This window comes from Canis aureus, chromosome 12, assembly GCF_053574225.1.
Source record: "Canis aureus isolate CA01 chromosome 12, VMU_Caureus_v.1.0, whole genome shotgun sequence".
In the NCBI taxonomy this organism is placed as follows: Eukaryota; Metazoa; Chordata; class Mammalia; order Carnivora; family Canidae; genus Canis; species Canis aureus.
Window position 1 is genome coordinate 44,389,552 of NC_135622.1, and position 17,524 is coordinate 44,407,075.

Sequence of the window (17,524 nt, forward strand, 5' to 3'; positions counted from 1 at the left end):
AATGCAAAAGGTGGTTGCTTGACATAGCTTTTTCTCTCAAGCACCACAGGGGCCTCAGGACTGTATCATCCCTACTTTCCTGTCTCCACATGGACCACAAGCAGGTTATGTAGTGGAAAAAAGAGGGCTTAGGTCAAAACACTGGATCACCTCTAAGCTGTGTTGAGCTTTCTCAACTTTTGAGACTGTGTCTTTATCCGTAAAGTGGGGATAACACTACCTACCCCACAAGTTATCATGTAAACTAAATGATGCCAAGTCAGGGCTCAAAATGGAACTCCTTTGCATCTGACCCCCGGTGCAATTGTTCCATGGTCACTTCACCTTCATTCTCAGACATGCGATAATGAGGCCTCCTCGATTATACTAGTGGAAGCAGAGGGGAGGTATCTCTGTGCCTGACTGATCTGCCACCAAGGCTCGGGAGCCCTACAGTCCTTGGTTCTACCTGCCCCCACCTCAGAGGAGGGGTGGGTGGGCCTACTAGGTCGCTGGACATGGCTTTCCTACTGGCTTGAACCCCTGAGCTGAGCCATCCACAGCCCCTAAGACCTGGTGCTGTGTGACTCTCGGGCGTGTTCTGCTGTGGCCAAATGTTCCTGGAGCTCAGAGAAGAAGACCATGGGTTTGGTCATGGCTAAAGATTTTATTGCGAAAAGCTAACCTGGTCAGAGCCAGGCTCTCAGGCATCACGCTCTGAATTCAAAGTATCGGTCTCTCTTCTGCCGCTCCTGTGGGGACACCCTCTTCCCCGAGGGGAATGTCTGGTAGGTCTTCAGATTCTCAGGGGATACTCTTAAAAGGTTCCACTTCTTCTCTGGGCTCAGAGGAGGACTGGGGGGCAAGGAGACAGAGCCAGTGTTATATAGTGTGCCAGGGAGCTGGGAAGGAAGTGCCCAACCACGCCCTGTATGCCCGATATTCTGGCCCAACTTGACCTTCTGGCTGCTCATTATCTCAACATCTGATAAGTCACCCTACAGTTGAGATGAGAATAATTTGCATCTGCACAACGGTTCAGTGGTTAAGAGAGAGAACATGGGTGTCAGATTCTGGCTCAAATCATGCTGGAAGTAGACACATTTAAAATGAACTAATGTTAGTACATCTGTCTTAGCTTTGCTTCAAGGAGTAAATGAGGTAATGCATACAAAGCACTTCAATAATGCTGGACAAGGAGGAAACACTTAACAAATATAAGAAATGGTGATGGCGATGATGTTAGTGATAGTGGTGATAGTGGGGTGATGGTGATAATGGTAATGGTGGTGGTAGTCGCAGTGATGGTGGTCGTGTGATGGTGGTAATAGCGTTGGTGGTGATGATGAGGGTCATGATGGTGATGGTGAGGGGTGGTGATATGATGGTGATAGTGGTGGTGGTGATGATGGTGATGAAACTCAGGAAAGGGCAAGGATTTTCCCCAGGCCACAGATGTGATCAGGGAAAGGGCTGAATGCAGGCATGGACCCTCTTAGTCCTGATGACCTGGTTGGTCCTCCGTGTTGGGTGTGAAGCCATGAGCAGCATAGGCTGCCAGAAAATTTGGAGAAGAAATGGAGCTGGGGCATCCCAGGCTCCCCACAGATCATGCCCAGAGTGATCTCAACAGGAAATATATCCCCAGGAGAGGCTCCACGTGGTTTCCAGGTTTGGTCTGACTCAGAGCCACCCAAGGGGCAGAGATGGCCAAGCCAGAGTCTTGGAGTTGGTGTCAGGAGATCTGGTTTTCTCTAGGTTCTACCTCCAATCAGACTTGCTACGCAGTACAAGTTTCTGAAGCCGTCACTAAGCTTGTTTCCCTGTCTATAAAATGGGCCCATCTATCCTACAGAGACAGTTAAATTTGTGTCTTTCAAACCATTACACTCATTGGAAAGGGTTGCTGCCTTATTAATAATGGTGGTGATGAGACTTAGGGCTCTTGAGGCAAGGAAAGGGTCAGCATGTAGTTGGAAACCCCAGATCTTTCCACTGACCGACCTCCTGATGCCTCCTTCCCCACACGACACCTTGGCAGCATACAGGCTTCTGATTTCCATGCCTTGGTGTCAGGAAGGAGAGCAAGGCAACCACGTGCCTGGAATATCCTACAAGGCAGAGCTGGCCATTCCTGGGAAAAGCAGCTCTCCCAGATAAAAGCAGTGAGGTGCCGGCAGTGGGGAACTTTCACATTTTGCTGGATGGACAGTTGGGCTTTGAAAGGTGTTTTGTAGTCCTGAGGAGAACGTTTTCTGAGTCTGGTCGGGGTTGGGGGTGGTGGGGGGAACCAAGTCCCTGCTCTGTGCAGTGCCCCCTGTGTCCGGCAGAGGGCAGCAGTTCCCCACTGCTCAGAGCCGCTGTGCCCACGTTTGGACGAGTGTAGCTGCAAGGCTGCCATTGCCCGAGAGAAGCCTGCAGATTCTGGCCAGCAAAGATAGTGGGGTTTGCTCCCCAACTCCCCATGCATCTGACCAGGAAAACACCCTTTCCGATTCTGCTCATTTAGGTTCCTGGCATCCGTGTAGGGCTGCCAAAAACCCTGACGCCTTGCTGTGTAACTGTTGCCCTCTGTACCTTAGGCTCTTTAGGGCCAGATCTGAACTCATTTCTCAGTCTGAGTGGCGTGTGCCTGGCTGAAAGCAGGTGCCCATGGACATGTGTTTGTAGAATGCATGAATGGAGGGCAGGCACTCACAGGTCAGTGGGGAGGGGGTACCGTTCCCACTCCTTCACAGGCAACACGAAGTAGGGGACCCGAGGCACCAGGCCTGTCTTGTCTAGATAGTACTTCCGATGCTCCTGTGCCATCTACAGCTCGACCCAAGGAAGAGATGACAGGCTGTTAGTGTGCAAGAGTGACCTGGGGCACCTGCAGTACCTGCCTGGCTATACCTGGGCAAGGGGTGGGGCTGCCTGCCCTAATGCCCTTGTTGGAGTCCCCAGCTGGGTGTTCTGCGACCAGTTCCCTGTCTGTCTAATGGGGATAAAGGCCTGCACCCCACCAGCTTTGCTAAGGAGAGTAAATGAGACAAGTGACCAGCAGAGGTAAGGTACATGAATCCTGGCTCAGCAGGTGGCACAGGTAAGCTTTGTGTGTTTGTTTCTCCCTTTCCCTCCCCCCTGGACTGGAGGTGCCCTGCATGAGAGTCATGATGGGGAGCAAAGGCCTTTCCATGGCCATTGACACGGTCTCACAGCCCCCTCGGAGCCTGACAGCATTGACCTGGTCCTCTCCCTGGGGAGGGAAGGTACTCTGCCCTGAGCATCTGGAGGTACCCATGTCCTTGAAATCAGGCTGGAAGGATGTTTGCAAGAGAAGTGAGGGAGAGGCTGGAGTTTCTAGGAACACAGCAGAGAATGAGCCCTGGCCCCCAGTGAAGTCCACAGGGCCATGGGGCAGAGGTGAGGGTGGGAGCATCCCCAAAGGCTCTGACTCCACTGACAGTGGGGGTGAGCAGGGACAAGAGCCCCAGGAGGCCGTGGGAGGGGGCATCCAGGAAGCAGAGTCCTGAGCCTCGTCCCCTGTGCCCCGAGCCAAAGCCCTAGGCTCCTTGCTAGGTCTGGGGCTTCAAAAAAGTGAACAGAGTCGCTCTTTGAGGGTGAGAGGTCTCCTCTGGTCCCCCCATGGCTTCAAGCCCATCCCCCTGCCTCCCCACCTTGGAGAGGAGGCAGCAGCCCAGGCCAGGGCAGCCCACCTGGTAGAAACCAGTGATCTGGGCCAAGCGGTCACTGTCCAGGTTGAAGCGGGTGTAGCTAGGGACGTGCAGCCCGCGGTCCCGGGTGAGGGAGCGCTTACTCAGCACCAGGTCGGGGTTTGAGGAGAAGAGGGTAGGGAGGTGGCCGCCTCTGCTGAAGGGAGTGTAGCTCCTCTCCAGGGCTGTGTTGCGTTGGTCCTGGAAGTACTTGAGGGTGGTGGTGCCGTAGGGGGAGCCGACGGAGAAGGCCACACTGGGAACATGGCCCTGGTACCTGCAATGGTAATGGGGGTGGGGGGAATGGGAGGGGAGATGGGTGCAAGGTTCCGGGCCAGTTCCACAAGAGGCCCCTCGATCCCAGGGATGGGCTCAGTGGGCCCCGTGGGTCACTTCTGGGCCTTGAGAGGCTTCCCCAAGGTGCGCTGCCTGGTTCGGGGCTCCGGGGGAGGATGAGTGCAAGAGACTCCCGGCCTTTATGCCACTACCACCCCCCCACACACACACACACACAGGATGGTCATCCCTCCAGCCCAGAGCCTGCTGCAGGGGCAAAGCACCAGGCCCCATCCTGAGCCCTGAGCAAGCCTGCAGGCGAGTCATTCTCCATCCACTCTGGGTTTGGCCCAAAGATGGGGAGGCCTCCTGCCGCTCTCTCCTTAAGGGTAGAGAGACTGTAAGAAGTTGGTGGGGACACGGCAGTGATGGGGGCTGTAAGATTTGTTGTAGCTATAAGGCCTGGGTTTAGGAGCTGCAGCCTGGTTCCAGCTCGATGACGCAGGCAGCCTGCAAGGAGCCCCATCGCCCTCTGCCGCCAGGAGGCCAACGAGAGGGAGGGGGGCTGGCGAGCGGGACCCCTGGAGACACAGAGCATAAGCACACATAGTACACTAAGGAGCCCCAGTCAGGTGAGATTTACTTGCTGTAGCCAAGTGAAGGGACAGCAGGCCATCCTCGAAGAGAGGGAGTGTCAGACTTTGTGCAAATGTTAAAGACCAATGCTTTCCCAGTCAGTGCTTCTCACCCCCTGGGACCAGGCCCTGCCCCCATGGTGCCCCCGAAATGGCCCTTGACAAGGCCATCAGGGGGCTCCTGCAGCACTGGGCATTGCTGAGATCTGCCTTCTCGAAGTGCTGCTTCTGGATTTTACAACACTGTTCTCTCCTTATCTGCTGAGGTTTTCACCTCCCTCTCGATCCTCCCCCCACCCCCCACCCCCGCCCATGACGTGCCTCCTCTGCTCTCTTCCTGTGGGGGTCTGTCCTGAGCCCACAGGGTCCCCTGGGGGATGGAATCCATGTGAAGGCCTTAACCGTCACCCTGTGCGGATGATCTGTGGTCTCCATCCCCAGCCCAGGAGTTCCCTCAGACTCCTGTCCGCAGTGGCACACAGGCCTCCCCCCTTGGATGTCCCAGGCGCGGTCTCCCCCCGCCCCCCACCTCCCCAGCATCTCGTCCCATCCTGGTGGAGAGCACTCGTCAGGCGGCCAAGTCAGAAACCTGACATCTGCCTCCCTCAGCTTCATCCTTCACATGCCATCAGTCCCCAAGCCCCGGGCTGCCATCTCCGCCCCAAGCTTGGGCCCTGCCACCTCTTACCTGGACTGTGGCGCAGCAGCCCCTCATCCTCTCAACTGTACTCTGACTTCCCACCCCTTTCCCATACTTCAGCCGGCCTGACTTTTCTAAAGTCAAGCGCTGAGCGTGGCATTCACGGCCGTCTGGGAGCGGACCTCGCCTCCCCTCCGGCCTCACCAGCTGCCCTGCACCGGTTGTGAAGAGCCATCTGCAGTTTCCTGCATGTTCCTGCTCTTTCTCCCTCCCTTGGGGTTTGCCCTGTGCCCCTGGCCATCAGGAATGTCAAACCTGCTTCTCCTGCTGCTCGTGATGCTTGCCCCCCAAAAGGATCCTTAAGGCCTGTCCTATGGAGCACCTGGGTGGCACAGTCAGTAAAGCATCTGACTGTTGACTTCAGCTCAGGTCATGATCTCAGGGTCGTGAGATCAAGTTCTGAGCTGGGCTCCATGCTCAGCAGAGTCTGCTTGGGATTCTCTCTCCTTCTCCCCAGCCCCTGCCACTTGTGCTCTCTCTAATAAATAAATAAATCTTCAAAAATAAATACCTGCCCTATCATTTCTTTGAGATCCTTTCCTTGCCACCTCTTCCAGGTCTAGGTGGGTCCTGCTCTCTCTTCCCGTGGCACCACCAGCCATACCTCACTCCTAATGCTCTTGTCTGTTTTATGTCTTTGTCTCCACCACTAGACTGGGAGCTTCTTTTTTTTTTTGAAGATTTTATTTATTTATTCATGAGAGACACACACACACAGAGAGAGAGAGAGAGAGAGAGAGAAGCAGAGACATAGGCAGAAGGAGAAGCAGGCTCTATGCAGGGAGCCTGATGTGGGACTCGATCCCCGGACTCCAGGATCACGCCCTGGGCCAAAGGCAGGCGCTAAACCACTGAGCCACCCAGGGATCCCTGACTGGGAGCTTCTTGAGCAGAGCTGGATCACGTCTCACCTCTGGATCCCTGGTTGTCAGTGCCAGGTCTGGCAGGTAGGAAATGTTTAGGAAATGAACAAAATGAGTGGCCACGTGCCGATAGCATCAGTGACATTTCCGGTTGGACTGACTCACACAAATGCCCGAAGACCATGCCGCAGGTACCCCCAGTACCCCACCCTGGGAGCTCCCAGGGGATCTTGCCAGCCCCTGCGACATCATGGGTGTCCCCATGTCACCAGGCAAAAGGACACTGCGGTCGAAATCAGCGCTTCAGGATTACCTGTGGCAGCTGCTCTGGGCCTCGGCCTCCTCACCAAAAAAATTAGAAAGCAATGCATGGCTTCCTTCTTCCCATCTTCAGGCGGAAATCAAGAAAGCCAAGCATGGTAATGACAGGCCTTCCAATTGCTCTTCACTGTGGGCAAAATATAACAAGAGTCCTTCCCTGGTTCCTGGCCCTACCTCCCGTCAGCAGCTGTGCCTTTTTAGAATCTTGCAGCACTCGAGGTTGCCTGGGCCCGAGCAGGGAGTGAGGGGGAAAGCCCTCCACTGCACTCAGGCATTTGTCCAGCCTCACCTCTTCTGCCCGTGGCTTCTCTCTGCCCTGGAGACCATGACCCTGGGGATCCTAACCCACCCATTCCCACCTGCCTCTGCCCTTCTGCTCACTCCTCCTGAGTTCCTGGCTGATGGCTGGGTCTCCTTTCCTGGAAAGATGGTCAGCTGGTGAGGCCCATGAGGTCACCTTGGCCACTTCGAGGAGAGTCCTCCTCTCTGCCATGGTTTACTCCTTCCTGGGTCCAGAGCCTCCCACCCTCCCATCAGTATTTCCCTGTTTCTCTCGGCCCCTGTTCTTTTCCTTCTCTCTTAGCTTCTTTCCCTCTGCCTACACACACACACACACACACACACACACACACATTTGTGTGCACTCTTCCCAGGCTGCAAAATCCTCTGGTGGGCCTTGCTGCCTCACATCCCACCCTTTCTCTTCTTTATTCCCGAATTTCTCTGCAAAATGTTCTGTACCTTCTACCTTTGTTTCTCCCTCTCCCGTTATTTCCTTGATCTCCCCCAGTCCGATCACCCTGCTTAAATGTGAGCCTGTGATTTTTCATTAAGGTAATGTAAGATCATCCAATCGCCAAATCCAACATCCTTGGCTCTCTCTTGGCAACACTCGCACTGATGCGGAAACTCATTTGCAAGAAACATAACCTGAGCAGTAGAAGCACAGTTCCTGAGAGCTCTTTGTGCTAGGGATGAAACCTAATAAAAATATAGGCTCAACAGTCAAGCAGCCAGAGACCAGCAGCAGGGAGCCTCCTTCCTTCCCTGATGAGTCCTTTCACATGGAGGGGGCTCCCCACAGATGTGCCTCTGTCCCCCACTTGCTCTTCCATTAAAAGGTGAAAGAACATCAGGCCAGGGGGTTGAAGAGGGGAAGGAGGCTTGTTGAAGCCACCCCCACCCCTTTTCCTTGCAAGCAAACAAGCCCACACTGCTCCTGGCTGCTGCTCTGAGTGGACACTCTCTGCGCTTCAGGAGGAAAGCCTGCCCCCATCCAGCCCCGCCATCTCCTTCTGGGGTTCAGGATCAGCTCTGTTCTCTCATATCAGCTTTCGCTCTTTTATCTTATTTCTCTAATGGTTCAGAATGTAGGGATGAAGGACACGCTGATCAGGTGCTGTCAAACCCCAACAAAAAGATGATAAAGCGACAGCATGAAAACTAAAGAAAGTTGTTCACAACATTCTTTAGGGACAAACGCATGACCCAAGAACATCAAACTGGCCAAGTGGCCATTCAGGTATAAAGGCAGCTGCCGGGCCCTTCCCGGCATGAAAGAGCTCAGGAAATAAAGCAACCTATAGGCTCTCCTTGCAAGTAGTGCTCGGTGACGAAATCCTGCCAACTAGGAGATGATGATTCAAAAGAAAGAAATACCCAGTAAATGTAGAACCTCTGTGAAAAGGGCTGGTGGTTAGCTTCAAATCTATTTAAAAGTACGGAACTAGAAATAGCAGCTAGGTGAAGGCTGGTTGCAGAACAGAATGTAAATGTTATAAAACCTGTCAAAGGGAAAAATAATTTCAGTAACAAAAATTGGGGGGTGGGGGGTGGGGGGGGCGATGAGAGTGTACTAACGAAGAATTTATAAGCAGAGTCAGCCCCGGGGCAACTACATTTAAGACGTGTCATTGAAGGATACAGAACACAGTGACTCTCACCCCTGGATGGTTTTTGTTCTCCCTCCCTCTCTCCACTTTAGAGGGATCTTTCCGGAATTAATGCCTCTTGAGCTGAATTACCATTTATCTCAAGTCTGGATATTCTTCCATTTTTATGCCAGTATCTTTCTCTTCTGTTAGGTCCTAGTAAGACTAAATTCCATGATTTTCATTTTAAAATAGCAAATGTGGCATGAACATATTTTTATAGAATTGCTTTGTCTGTCGAGCCAGCCAGCCAGCCAACCAACCATCGAGTCTTTTAGCTGAATAATGGGACCTGGAATGAAGTTCACCAAAGGCTAACCCTGGTTAATTCTAGGTCTTTGGATTTGGGGTGGTTTGTTTCTTTCTGCTTTGTACATGTATCTTTTCTTTTCTTTTTTTTTTTTTTTTTAAGATAGTGAGGTAGTTTTAAGAATTACTTTACTGGGAACTCACTGTGCGCCGGGAGTCAGGGACCCAGAGGACCACAAGGCTCACCCTTTCTTCCTCTAGCCTACCCCCTCGTTCTGTATTTACTGTGTTACACGGTGGTGTGCAGGAGCTGTGCTGGAAGTGGACGCTCAATGCTATGAAATGCAGGGAGGGAGGGCCACTCCAGGGAGAAGGTGGAGCTCCACGAAGGGCCCTCCATTGAGGTCAGGCTTTGAAAAGAACTTCAGTGTGAAGGGGGACGGCCTGGGAGCTGGTTCTCTTCCTCCACTTATCTTCTAGATGCTTCCAGATGCCCCAGAGTCCTCTTCTCTTTTCAGAGACCCAGTCCTCTGGGAGAGCTCGTTTATGTTGGACTTCCAACACTGCCCATACACCAAGGATGCCCAGGTCTGTGTCTCTGTGTTTCTTCTTCCAGCTATGGATCCACACACCTAATTGTCCACAGAGGGCTTGCCCATGAATGCCAGACTCAGCTGAATGGAAACCAGCCTGCTCCTCTTCCTGGATAGCTCTGCCTTGCTGGATGACACCTATATTCACCCCTCACAAGCCAGAAACCAGGATTCCCATCACCTCTCTTCTCCATCTCCCTCCTGTCCCTAAGTCCTGCTACTCTCCCATGGCTGCCGCTTCCTCTTGGCTCATTAGGACTGTCCAGAATCTTCTAGCCAGTCTCCCAGACCAAGTCTCACCCCTCCATCCTGCTGTCCATGCTGCTGCCAGAGCCATCTTTCTCAAGGATGCATCACCAAGGCTCACCTCTCTCTTCTCACTTCCCCCAGGCGCCCAATTCCTCAGAAGTGTCACATCTCTAGGGTCTCACATGCTGTCTGCACCTCTAAGCCTTTGCGCATATTTACTTTACCTGGGATGCCATGGCCCCTCCTGCCCCCAGGGAGTTCCTCACCCACTCACAGAGCCAGGGCTCTCTGTCACCTTCCCGAACTACACACTCTCTACCTAGCTTGTATGTGTCACACCTTCCATCCCTGCTCAGGAGCACATTGGTCCACCTCCTCTGCTAATCTGTGTTCTCTATCCTCAGCACCTACGCAGCACCTAACAGAGGATAAGTACTCAATAAATGGCTGCTGGAGGAAGCAGAAGTCCATGAACCCAGGGGGGCATGTCCCTGAGCACTGCTTTATTTTTTTTTAATTGGTCTTATTTTTTATTTTTTAAAGGTTTTATTTATTCATGAGAGACACAAAGAGAGAGGCAGAGACATAGGAAGGGGGAGAAGCAGGCTCCTTGTGGGGAGCCTGATGTGAGACTCGATCCCAGGACCCTGGGATCACGACCTGAACCACAGGCTCAACCACTGAGCCACCCAGGTACCCCCCGAGCACTGCTTTAAAAGGGCTTGGCTTTGATCAGCAGAGCGCACACCACACACAGCGTCCCACCCACAGGGGCCTTTTGCGCTCCTCTGAAGAAAGGAGCTATAGAAATGTGACGTGTTCCTGTGATTCTTCACCACCCCCAGGCTCTTTGCCATACTCCTCCTCTGCTCCCCGATTTTCCACCTTCTCTGAATGCCAAGATATTTGCATCCCAATAGAATAGAAGCCCTCTCCTCCGCAATCCTCCTAAGGTTCTGCTTAGATTTCAGATCTTGTTCAGAATTTGCTGCTCAGGGAGGGGCACGGGTATGCCCACATATGTGCACACGTTCACATTCATTAGCACCAGAGGACACATTCACATTCATTTAGCACCAAAGGCTAGCCAGGTCTATGTCCCCTGGATACACTTGCATGTGTGTGCCTTGAGCGAGACCCTGTGCAGTTCTATGGTAAAGCTTTCCAAAGGTTTGTTGTTGGTGATTGTGTGGCCGATCAACGTGGAGAGAACAGAAGAGAATGGCAGGTCTCATCCCGGGGCATCAAACAGTCCCCATGGTGCTGCCACCCCTCCTCCTTGCCTCCCTCATCCGCTGCCTGGCTCCTCAGCCACTTGCACACGAGCTGGGAGACAGTGCTCAGCCGGGGCCCCAGACAACAGTCCTCTGTGTATCTCTGTGTGTACAGGAAGCAATCCCTCCCTGTCTCTTGATGGCCCTGGTTGGCCCCATACCTGACATTAAAATTAATTACCATGCCATCAGAGATCCCACGAGCAGCCTTATTAACTAATTAACTTGTGACTATTCGGCACGTCCTTGTTCCACACTTGCTTTCTTCTCTACAATTCCTGCTGAGTACAGTGAGATCAGATCCTTCCCCTGGGCAAAAGCTTTCAAGGGCTCCCCATTGTCGATGAAATTAAGAACAAACGGGCCAGACGCTCAAGGCCCTGCTTGACGTGGGGCTCTGGGAGAGGTCTTTCCAATCTTCCCATCCATTGCCACGTTGCAGCTTTTCTACTCCAGTTAAATAGGCCATTTGCTGTTTTGGAAGCATATAGGGCCAGCACCTCCACCCCTGCCTTTCCTCAGCAACCCCCTCCATCCCAAAGACACTGTCTCCTCCTCTCCCTGCCTTGTGATCTTAGCCATCCCTCAAGGTCCATTTCCAATACCCCCTTTTCCATGGAGCCACCCACAGACCATGCCTGTCCTCTCCATTGAATTGTCTATGCCCTTTGTCTCTTTCTCTGTCTCTGTCTTTCTCTCTCTCTTAAGTTCTTACTTACATAATCTCTACACCCAATGTGGGGCTCGAACCCACGACCCCAAAATCGACAGTCACCATGCTCTTCCTACAGAGCCAGCCGGGCGCCCTCTTTTGTGACTCCCTTATGTCCCACTTCACATTCTTGCTGTGTTGTAATTATCTGGGCCTTTACTCTATCTAGTGTTTCTTCCTGAAGCATAAACTCTGTGGAAAGAGAGGGAGGTGTTCTACCCATATCTGCATCCCTGGCACTGCTGGTGCTCAGGAGACACCCTGTAAATATTCATTGAAATAAACTGACAAGCAGAGGCACATTCTTAAGGGCTGATGGTTCTTCTGGAAAGAAGGAGGATCCCTGTTACAAAGCCTATGTCTCTAGGGGCCCCTGACCCCTGTTCATAGGAAGCCTTCCCCGTTCTTCAGGGTTATGTGAGAGGTAACAGTGGCCTGTCTGGGCACATGGAGTCTCCTATATCCCGTTGGCATATGGCCTAAGTAGCTCAGGATGTACTGGCCTGTCTTCGGGGTTGCAACTCCAGCGCCAGGCCCCGGGCTGACACAGAAAAGGGCTCCTCTGTCCCAGCCTGGCCCACACCTGTCTCAGCCTGCAGGTAAGGTCTCAGGCCTGAAGCAGCTGGCAGGAGGTGGTGGGGTGCTAGCTGTAGCTGGTACCGGCTCATACTGGCTGAAGGGAGCTGATTATTAAATTTCTAAGATTTTTTGAGCTGTTGTTGAACAAGCCAGTATTAAATATTAAATTATATATTTTTTAAAAAAAGAATTATGTTCTGTAAAGTCATAAAGAAATTATATTGAGGGATCCCTGGGTGGCGCAGCGGTTTGGCGCCTGCCTTTGGCCCAGGGCGCGATCCTGGAGACCCGGGATCGAATCCCACATCGGGCTCCCTGCATGGAGCCCGCTTCTCTCTCTGCCTGTGTCTCTTCCTCTCTCTCTCTCTCTCTCTGTGACTATCATGAATAAATAAATAAAATCTTTAAAAAAAAAAAAGAAATTATATTGAAAACAAAGGGAATAAGCATTCAAAACTCATCACTACCTAATTATGTCACTATGTTTTACTACCGTCTGTGTTCTGGACTTCAGCTACATCTCTTGCATCTGTAGGGTAGAGTTACTGTATAGTGTGTGCTGCTGTGCATCTCTTCCAGCTCTGCCCTGTGACACCATGTTGATAGCTTGAAATCAGCCGCAGGGGGAGTGTTTTTATACCACAGATAGTAGATGAATGCTACAAGCCAGGGTTTTTTTCTCTCCAGAGAGCAGGTTGTCAACATTTACCAGAGGATCTACTGTATGGGGATTCTGGGGAAAGGGACACAGCCACCTGCATGTGGCTACCTTCTCAACAATGTTCACAGTCCTGACAGTGGAATCCACTGATTTTAGGGTCCTGAGGCCCTTGAGGCAGATGGGGGCACAGCCACCACTCTAGGCAGATAGAGGAAAGTGGAGGGGGTGCAAGTCCCCCTGCAGTAGTAGTCTGGCCATGAATGAATGCACAGCGGCAGGTCAAGTGTTTGGACCGAGAGCCTGGTAAAGTGTGGTGGGAGGCAGAGAGCAAGGGGATGGATACCATTTAGATCTGGCCTGCAAGCAGGAGGCACAGTGCCCCACTGAGGCCGGTCTCATCCCTTGAAAAACATTACAATCCCAGAAACTCGGACCCAAGAATCCCCTACTCACTGCAGGGAAGGCTCACGGGTCAGACAGAGGCAGGGTGCCTGAGGGCTGTGTTGCTCAGAGCAGCAAGAGACCAGGTGGGACAGCCTGGCCAACGAATTTGAAGACCAGCATCCTGTTTCCCTTGGTACCCAGAATCAGGCCTTGAACACTGCAGGGATCTCACTAATGATACAGATAACATTTGGACAGATGGAGGACAGTCTGGGTGTTGAAGTCACACAGGTATGGCAGGGTAACTTGGTAAATGACCCTAGGCAAGCTGACCATTGCTCATCTGGGTTGTTGCAAAGGTTTTTTTAGAGAAAGTCTATAAAGAGCCCACCACAGTGTCTGGCACATAGTAGGTGCCCATGCCTGGGGGCTCACAATGCTACCACAGAGCATCAGGGACCTGGTTCAAAGCCAGTTCTTCCATCACCAGCCTGGAGCTCAGGCAAGTCCCCCTGCAGAACTCAGTGGCCACATCTGGAACAGGAGGGGGCTGGGCTACATGATCTCCAAGGTCTTTACCACTGTGAATATTCTCTGCCTCTATGAATAAAACTGGTAAGAGGGATGATTTGAGTGTCAGAAAAGACCGGCTGTGCTTAAAATCCTGTGATTAATATTTGAAAAGACACACAAAAATAATAATTATCCAAGTGTGGTGGGGAATCTTGGATTCTTTCATTAAGCTAACAAAATGAGGTAGCATTTAGAAACATAAGATAACTCAGTGCATTCTTCACTGATGGGGATCTTTAGGGACAGCATAACCCTCCCAGAAAGATCCACAGCAAAAGCTGTAGATACAGACTCAGCTATTCAAACTAGTCCAGTTCATGCTTGGAGCCTTCTTTATGATTCACTTGTTATCACAATTTCTAGATCAATCACAAGACAGGGTGCTCAAGGGAACTGCAGACAAGTGGCAGGGATAAAGAAGCAACCCAGGATTGCTTTTGAAATACACAACTCCCCCTGCCCATGGGGCAGAGTGGGGGAACACTTGGGAATGGTTAGGTTCCACCTGGGGATAGTGGGGAGCTTAAGAAAAAAAATAATAATGTACAGAATTAAACTCCATGATAAACACCCAGGATGATGTAAATACCATGATCCAGGGCTGCAAAGATGGCTTTGAACTAAGCCTTATGTGTTTACACTCTAAGAGGAACCCCTCTAGGGCAGCCCCCTGCTTGTTTGTCTTATCACAACACCTGGCACATCCCAAGCACTCAACATGTCTTTGTCAAAGGAATGCCTAAATGAAGGAAAGAATTAATAGGAAAATCCTAAGCCACCTTTTCTTACACACCCAGCTTGACATCAGGAGCATCTCAAAATCCAGTTCGTGCCCTCCATGCCTGGGGCCACCCGTAGGAGAAAGCCGAGGATCTTACACCCTGGAAGAAGGGGTTGGAGTGGAAATCTCAGACACTTTGAGAGAAAGGCCAAAGAATGGAAGAGACAGTCAGACTTGCATCTTGGATGTTTGGAGCTTGATAACAGCCAGTGAAAGGAAAGGTAGGTTTGACCCTGCATCTGAAAATGTAAAAGGTTAAGACAGATCTGGGGACCCAGAGGCATTCAAAGCCAGCATCTGTGACGATTAAGTGAGATGGGGTGGGAGTGGGGGGTACCGACCACAAAGTCCAGGGGCCCTGCACTCCACTGAGAAATAACTACTGCCCGACCCGCCTTGCCAGATTCTTCGAGCCCACCCCGGGGGCCCACCCGGTCTCTCCTTTTGTCCTTCAACCGACAAAGATGACTCTTGAGCGAATCCTGGGTGCGGAGCACTGGTTTGGGGCCCGAAAACCCTGCTCCCTTCTCGGGCGCCCCACGCTCTCGCTCCCCCCGCCCAGGGGTCTCCAAACACCAACCTCGCGCAGCGGCTCCCTCTCCTCCCGCTTTCCCGCGGCCCAGGCTGGGGGGGGGAGAACCTGGAGAGCCCCAGGCCGGCCCCGCCAGGGCTGCTCGGAGCGCACGCCAGCCCCGGGAAGACGGCGGCCGGTGCACGGGGGCGCGCAGGGCGGAGTTGCCAGCGGGAGGAGGGGTCTAGGGGTGGGGGGACCCCGACCGGCGGGAGCGGCCTTACCCGGGCATGAGGCCGGGAGGCACGTAGGCGGCATTGAACTCGCTCAGCAGCGTGCCCGCGCTGCGGGAGGCCATGGTGGGTGCAGCGCCTCCCCGCCCGACGGTCAACAGCCCGGGGCACCTGGCAACCGCGCGCCTGGCAACCACAGGGGCCGCGCGGCCGCCGCGTTCGGGGGGCGGGGGGGGGGGTCCCTCCTGGCGCCTGCTCTCCTGTGGCCCCCAGCGGCTGCGTTCACGTCCAGGGATGATGGGCTCCTCTGCTTCGCCGCCCGCCCGGGATGCGGTGGCGCCGGGATGCGGGATGGAGGTGGAAACTCGCTGGAGAGGCCCGCGGAGTGTGCCCCCCCCCCACCCCCCCGGTCCGCCGCAGGCCTCGCCCACCCCGCCTGGGGCGCCCTGGCTGCGGAGGCCGAGCAGAAAGCAGCAGCCCCATCGCCGCCCTGCTCCAGGAGCCCAGGAGGCCGCAGGGACCCCAGGAGCCAGCGCTCGGGCACCCCAGTCCCCCAAGGGGATTGTCTTCATTGCTCTCTCACCTCTCCCTGGGAGCTTTCTTCTCACCTCGTCCTGCCCGGCAAACTACTCTACAAGAGTGGTTTATAAGTAAGGGGCAAAAAACAAACCCTGGAAACGTCTGGGTGTGTGATTTACACCTGTCCCCAGTTCTGAAGTCCAGTCCACAAGGTTAGCTGGTTTGCACCCCAACTGGGGATAGTGGAGAGCAACCTCCCGGGTGAGGTTTTCTTGTAATGATGCCTCCCTCCTGTAACTGGTGCCCCCACATCCCATTTCTCCAGTGACCCTCATCTCAGCCCTGGTCTTTAACTGGGGTGTGAGAGAGTGGTGGCAGCCTCCAAAGGCAACGTGTTCTTTGCCACTTGGAGCCAAACCTGCCTCCCAGCTCCCTTGCAGCAGTGCTAGTATCAGTGAGAGCCCCCTGCAGTTTATCCTCGGCCTTCACAGTTTCACTCAAATCCTGTCGGAGGAGAGGTGTTATCTTCACAGTTTGACTCTGTGAATGGCAGCTGATGAAGACCATAGACACTAATGAGCTTGCAGGATGCTTTTGCCACCAGAATTCTCAAAAGGCTTCCTCTGACAGTTAACAGTGGAAGCCACAGGCTTCCAAGAGGTGCAGGAAGCAGGAAAACAGGCCTAGGGAGGAAAAGGATCTGAAGGGGAATGAGTGGTTGCGGGCCAGGCGGAAGGACTCTCCACCACGCCTTCAAACCGCAGAGAGATCTGTGTATTTCTAAATTCTCCATGCAGAATATAAGCAATAATAAGAAAAATGTTTGTAAAAGTTGTGAAAGAACAACCCTCAGTTCAGGTGTACTATACTCCAGGAAGAGATCCTTCCCCCTTGCCCCCGCCAACGTCAAGCGCCCACTCCCCCCCTCATCATGAGTTCCCAGCTGACTATGCCCCTGAACCTGGCACCTTGTGTTCCAGTGAATATCTTTTTTTTTTCCAGTGAATATCTTCTGCTTGAGGTCCAATACTGTATCACACTCACCTCAGAATTCCTCGCACCTGGTACTAGGAGGAGTTAGTATATGCTTGCTGAATAAATTTTGTAAGTAAGAATTACAGAAATGGATGATTAGGGAGAGTGGAAATTAAAAAGTGAGATCTGGCTTCAGTTTCAGAAGGGTCAAGCTGGTTCAGCTAAGGGGTGCTATGTGTTGGCAGGGTGGAATTACTACCAATTTATCAGTATAGAAACTTGACCTTCAGCCAAGCTCAATGTCTTGTTTAGGGCAAGTTCATGGGCTTTCTCCTAAAAATGCACAGGCCTCGTGAAATTCACCCCCTCATAAGAGAGAATCACCAGAGGGCCTAGGGAGGAGATGAATCTTTTTTCCTTTTTTCAAGTGCCACCATACCTTACAAATAAAGATCACCTATGACCTCATTTATGGAACATGCGAGTTAATTTAGTTTTTTTTTTTTTTAAAGAGACATTAAACTTACTGGTTTGAAAAATTTTTGGACATTCATCTGTATTCAATAAATACAATATACTAAAATGCTCTTTGCTTCAATGTGGTTAGATAGAAGTGAGAAAGGAGAGAAGGAATTGAGGAAGGAAAGGAGAGAAGGAAATAGAAATAGAAAAGAAATAGAAAAAGGAGACAACGTTGCAAGGAAACATCCAGAAGGAGGCTCCTGTGACATCCTGCAGGTCACTGGACTATAGAATTCGAAGGAAGTAACCTCTTGTTAGCATGCTGTGAAATTTTAATATTTCCCTTTTTAAAACTTTAACTCTGTTCCA

At 52.3% G+C, this 17,524-nt stretch overlaps 2 protein-coding genes across 5 annotated transcripts in view; one reads left to right on the top strand and one right to left on the bottom strand.

The window, feature by feature from the left end:
- Positions 1–632: 632 nt before the first annotated feature.
- Positions 633–15,368, bottom strand: CIMIP2C (ciliary microtubule inner protein 2C). Of its 2 annotated transcripts, none has more exons than XM_077843829.1 (4): positions 15,251–15,368; positions 3,678–3,951; positions 2,678–2,790; positions 633–834 (listed from the first exon to the last, which is right to left on the bottom strand). In XM_077843829.1, the coding sequence occupies exons 1-4, from the start codon at positions 15,322–15,324 to the stop codon at positions 690–692; spliced, it is 606 nt and encodes a 201-aa protein (XP_077699955.1). In that variant the 5' UTR covers positions 15,325–15,368; the 3' UTR covers positions 633–689. The 2 variants fall into 2 exon arrangements, with proteins under 2 accessions (XP_077699955.1, XP_077699954.1); XM_077843828.1 differs by having other exon boundaries at positions 3,639–3,951.
- Positions 14,403–17,524, top strand: part of OTOF (otoferlin) — a 99,604-nt gene continuing 96,482 nt past the window's right edge. For all 3 annotated transcript variants that reach the window (XM_077843809.1, XM_077843812.1, XM_077843810.1), the window contains exon 1: positions 14,403–14,676. In XM_077843809.1, coding sequence (XP_077699935.1) covers positions 14,418–14,676 — 259 coding nt within the window. In that variant the 5' untranslated portion in view covers positions 14,403–14,417. The remainder of the gene's footprint in view (positions 14,677–17,524) is intronic.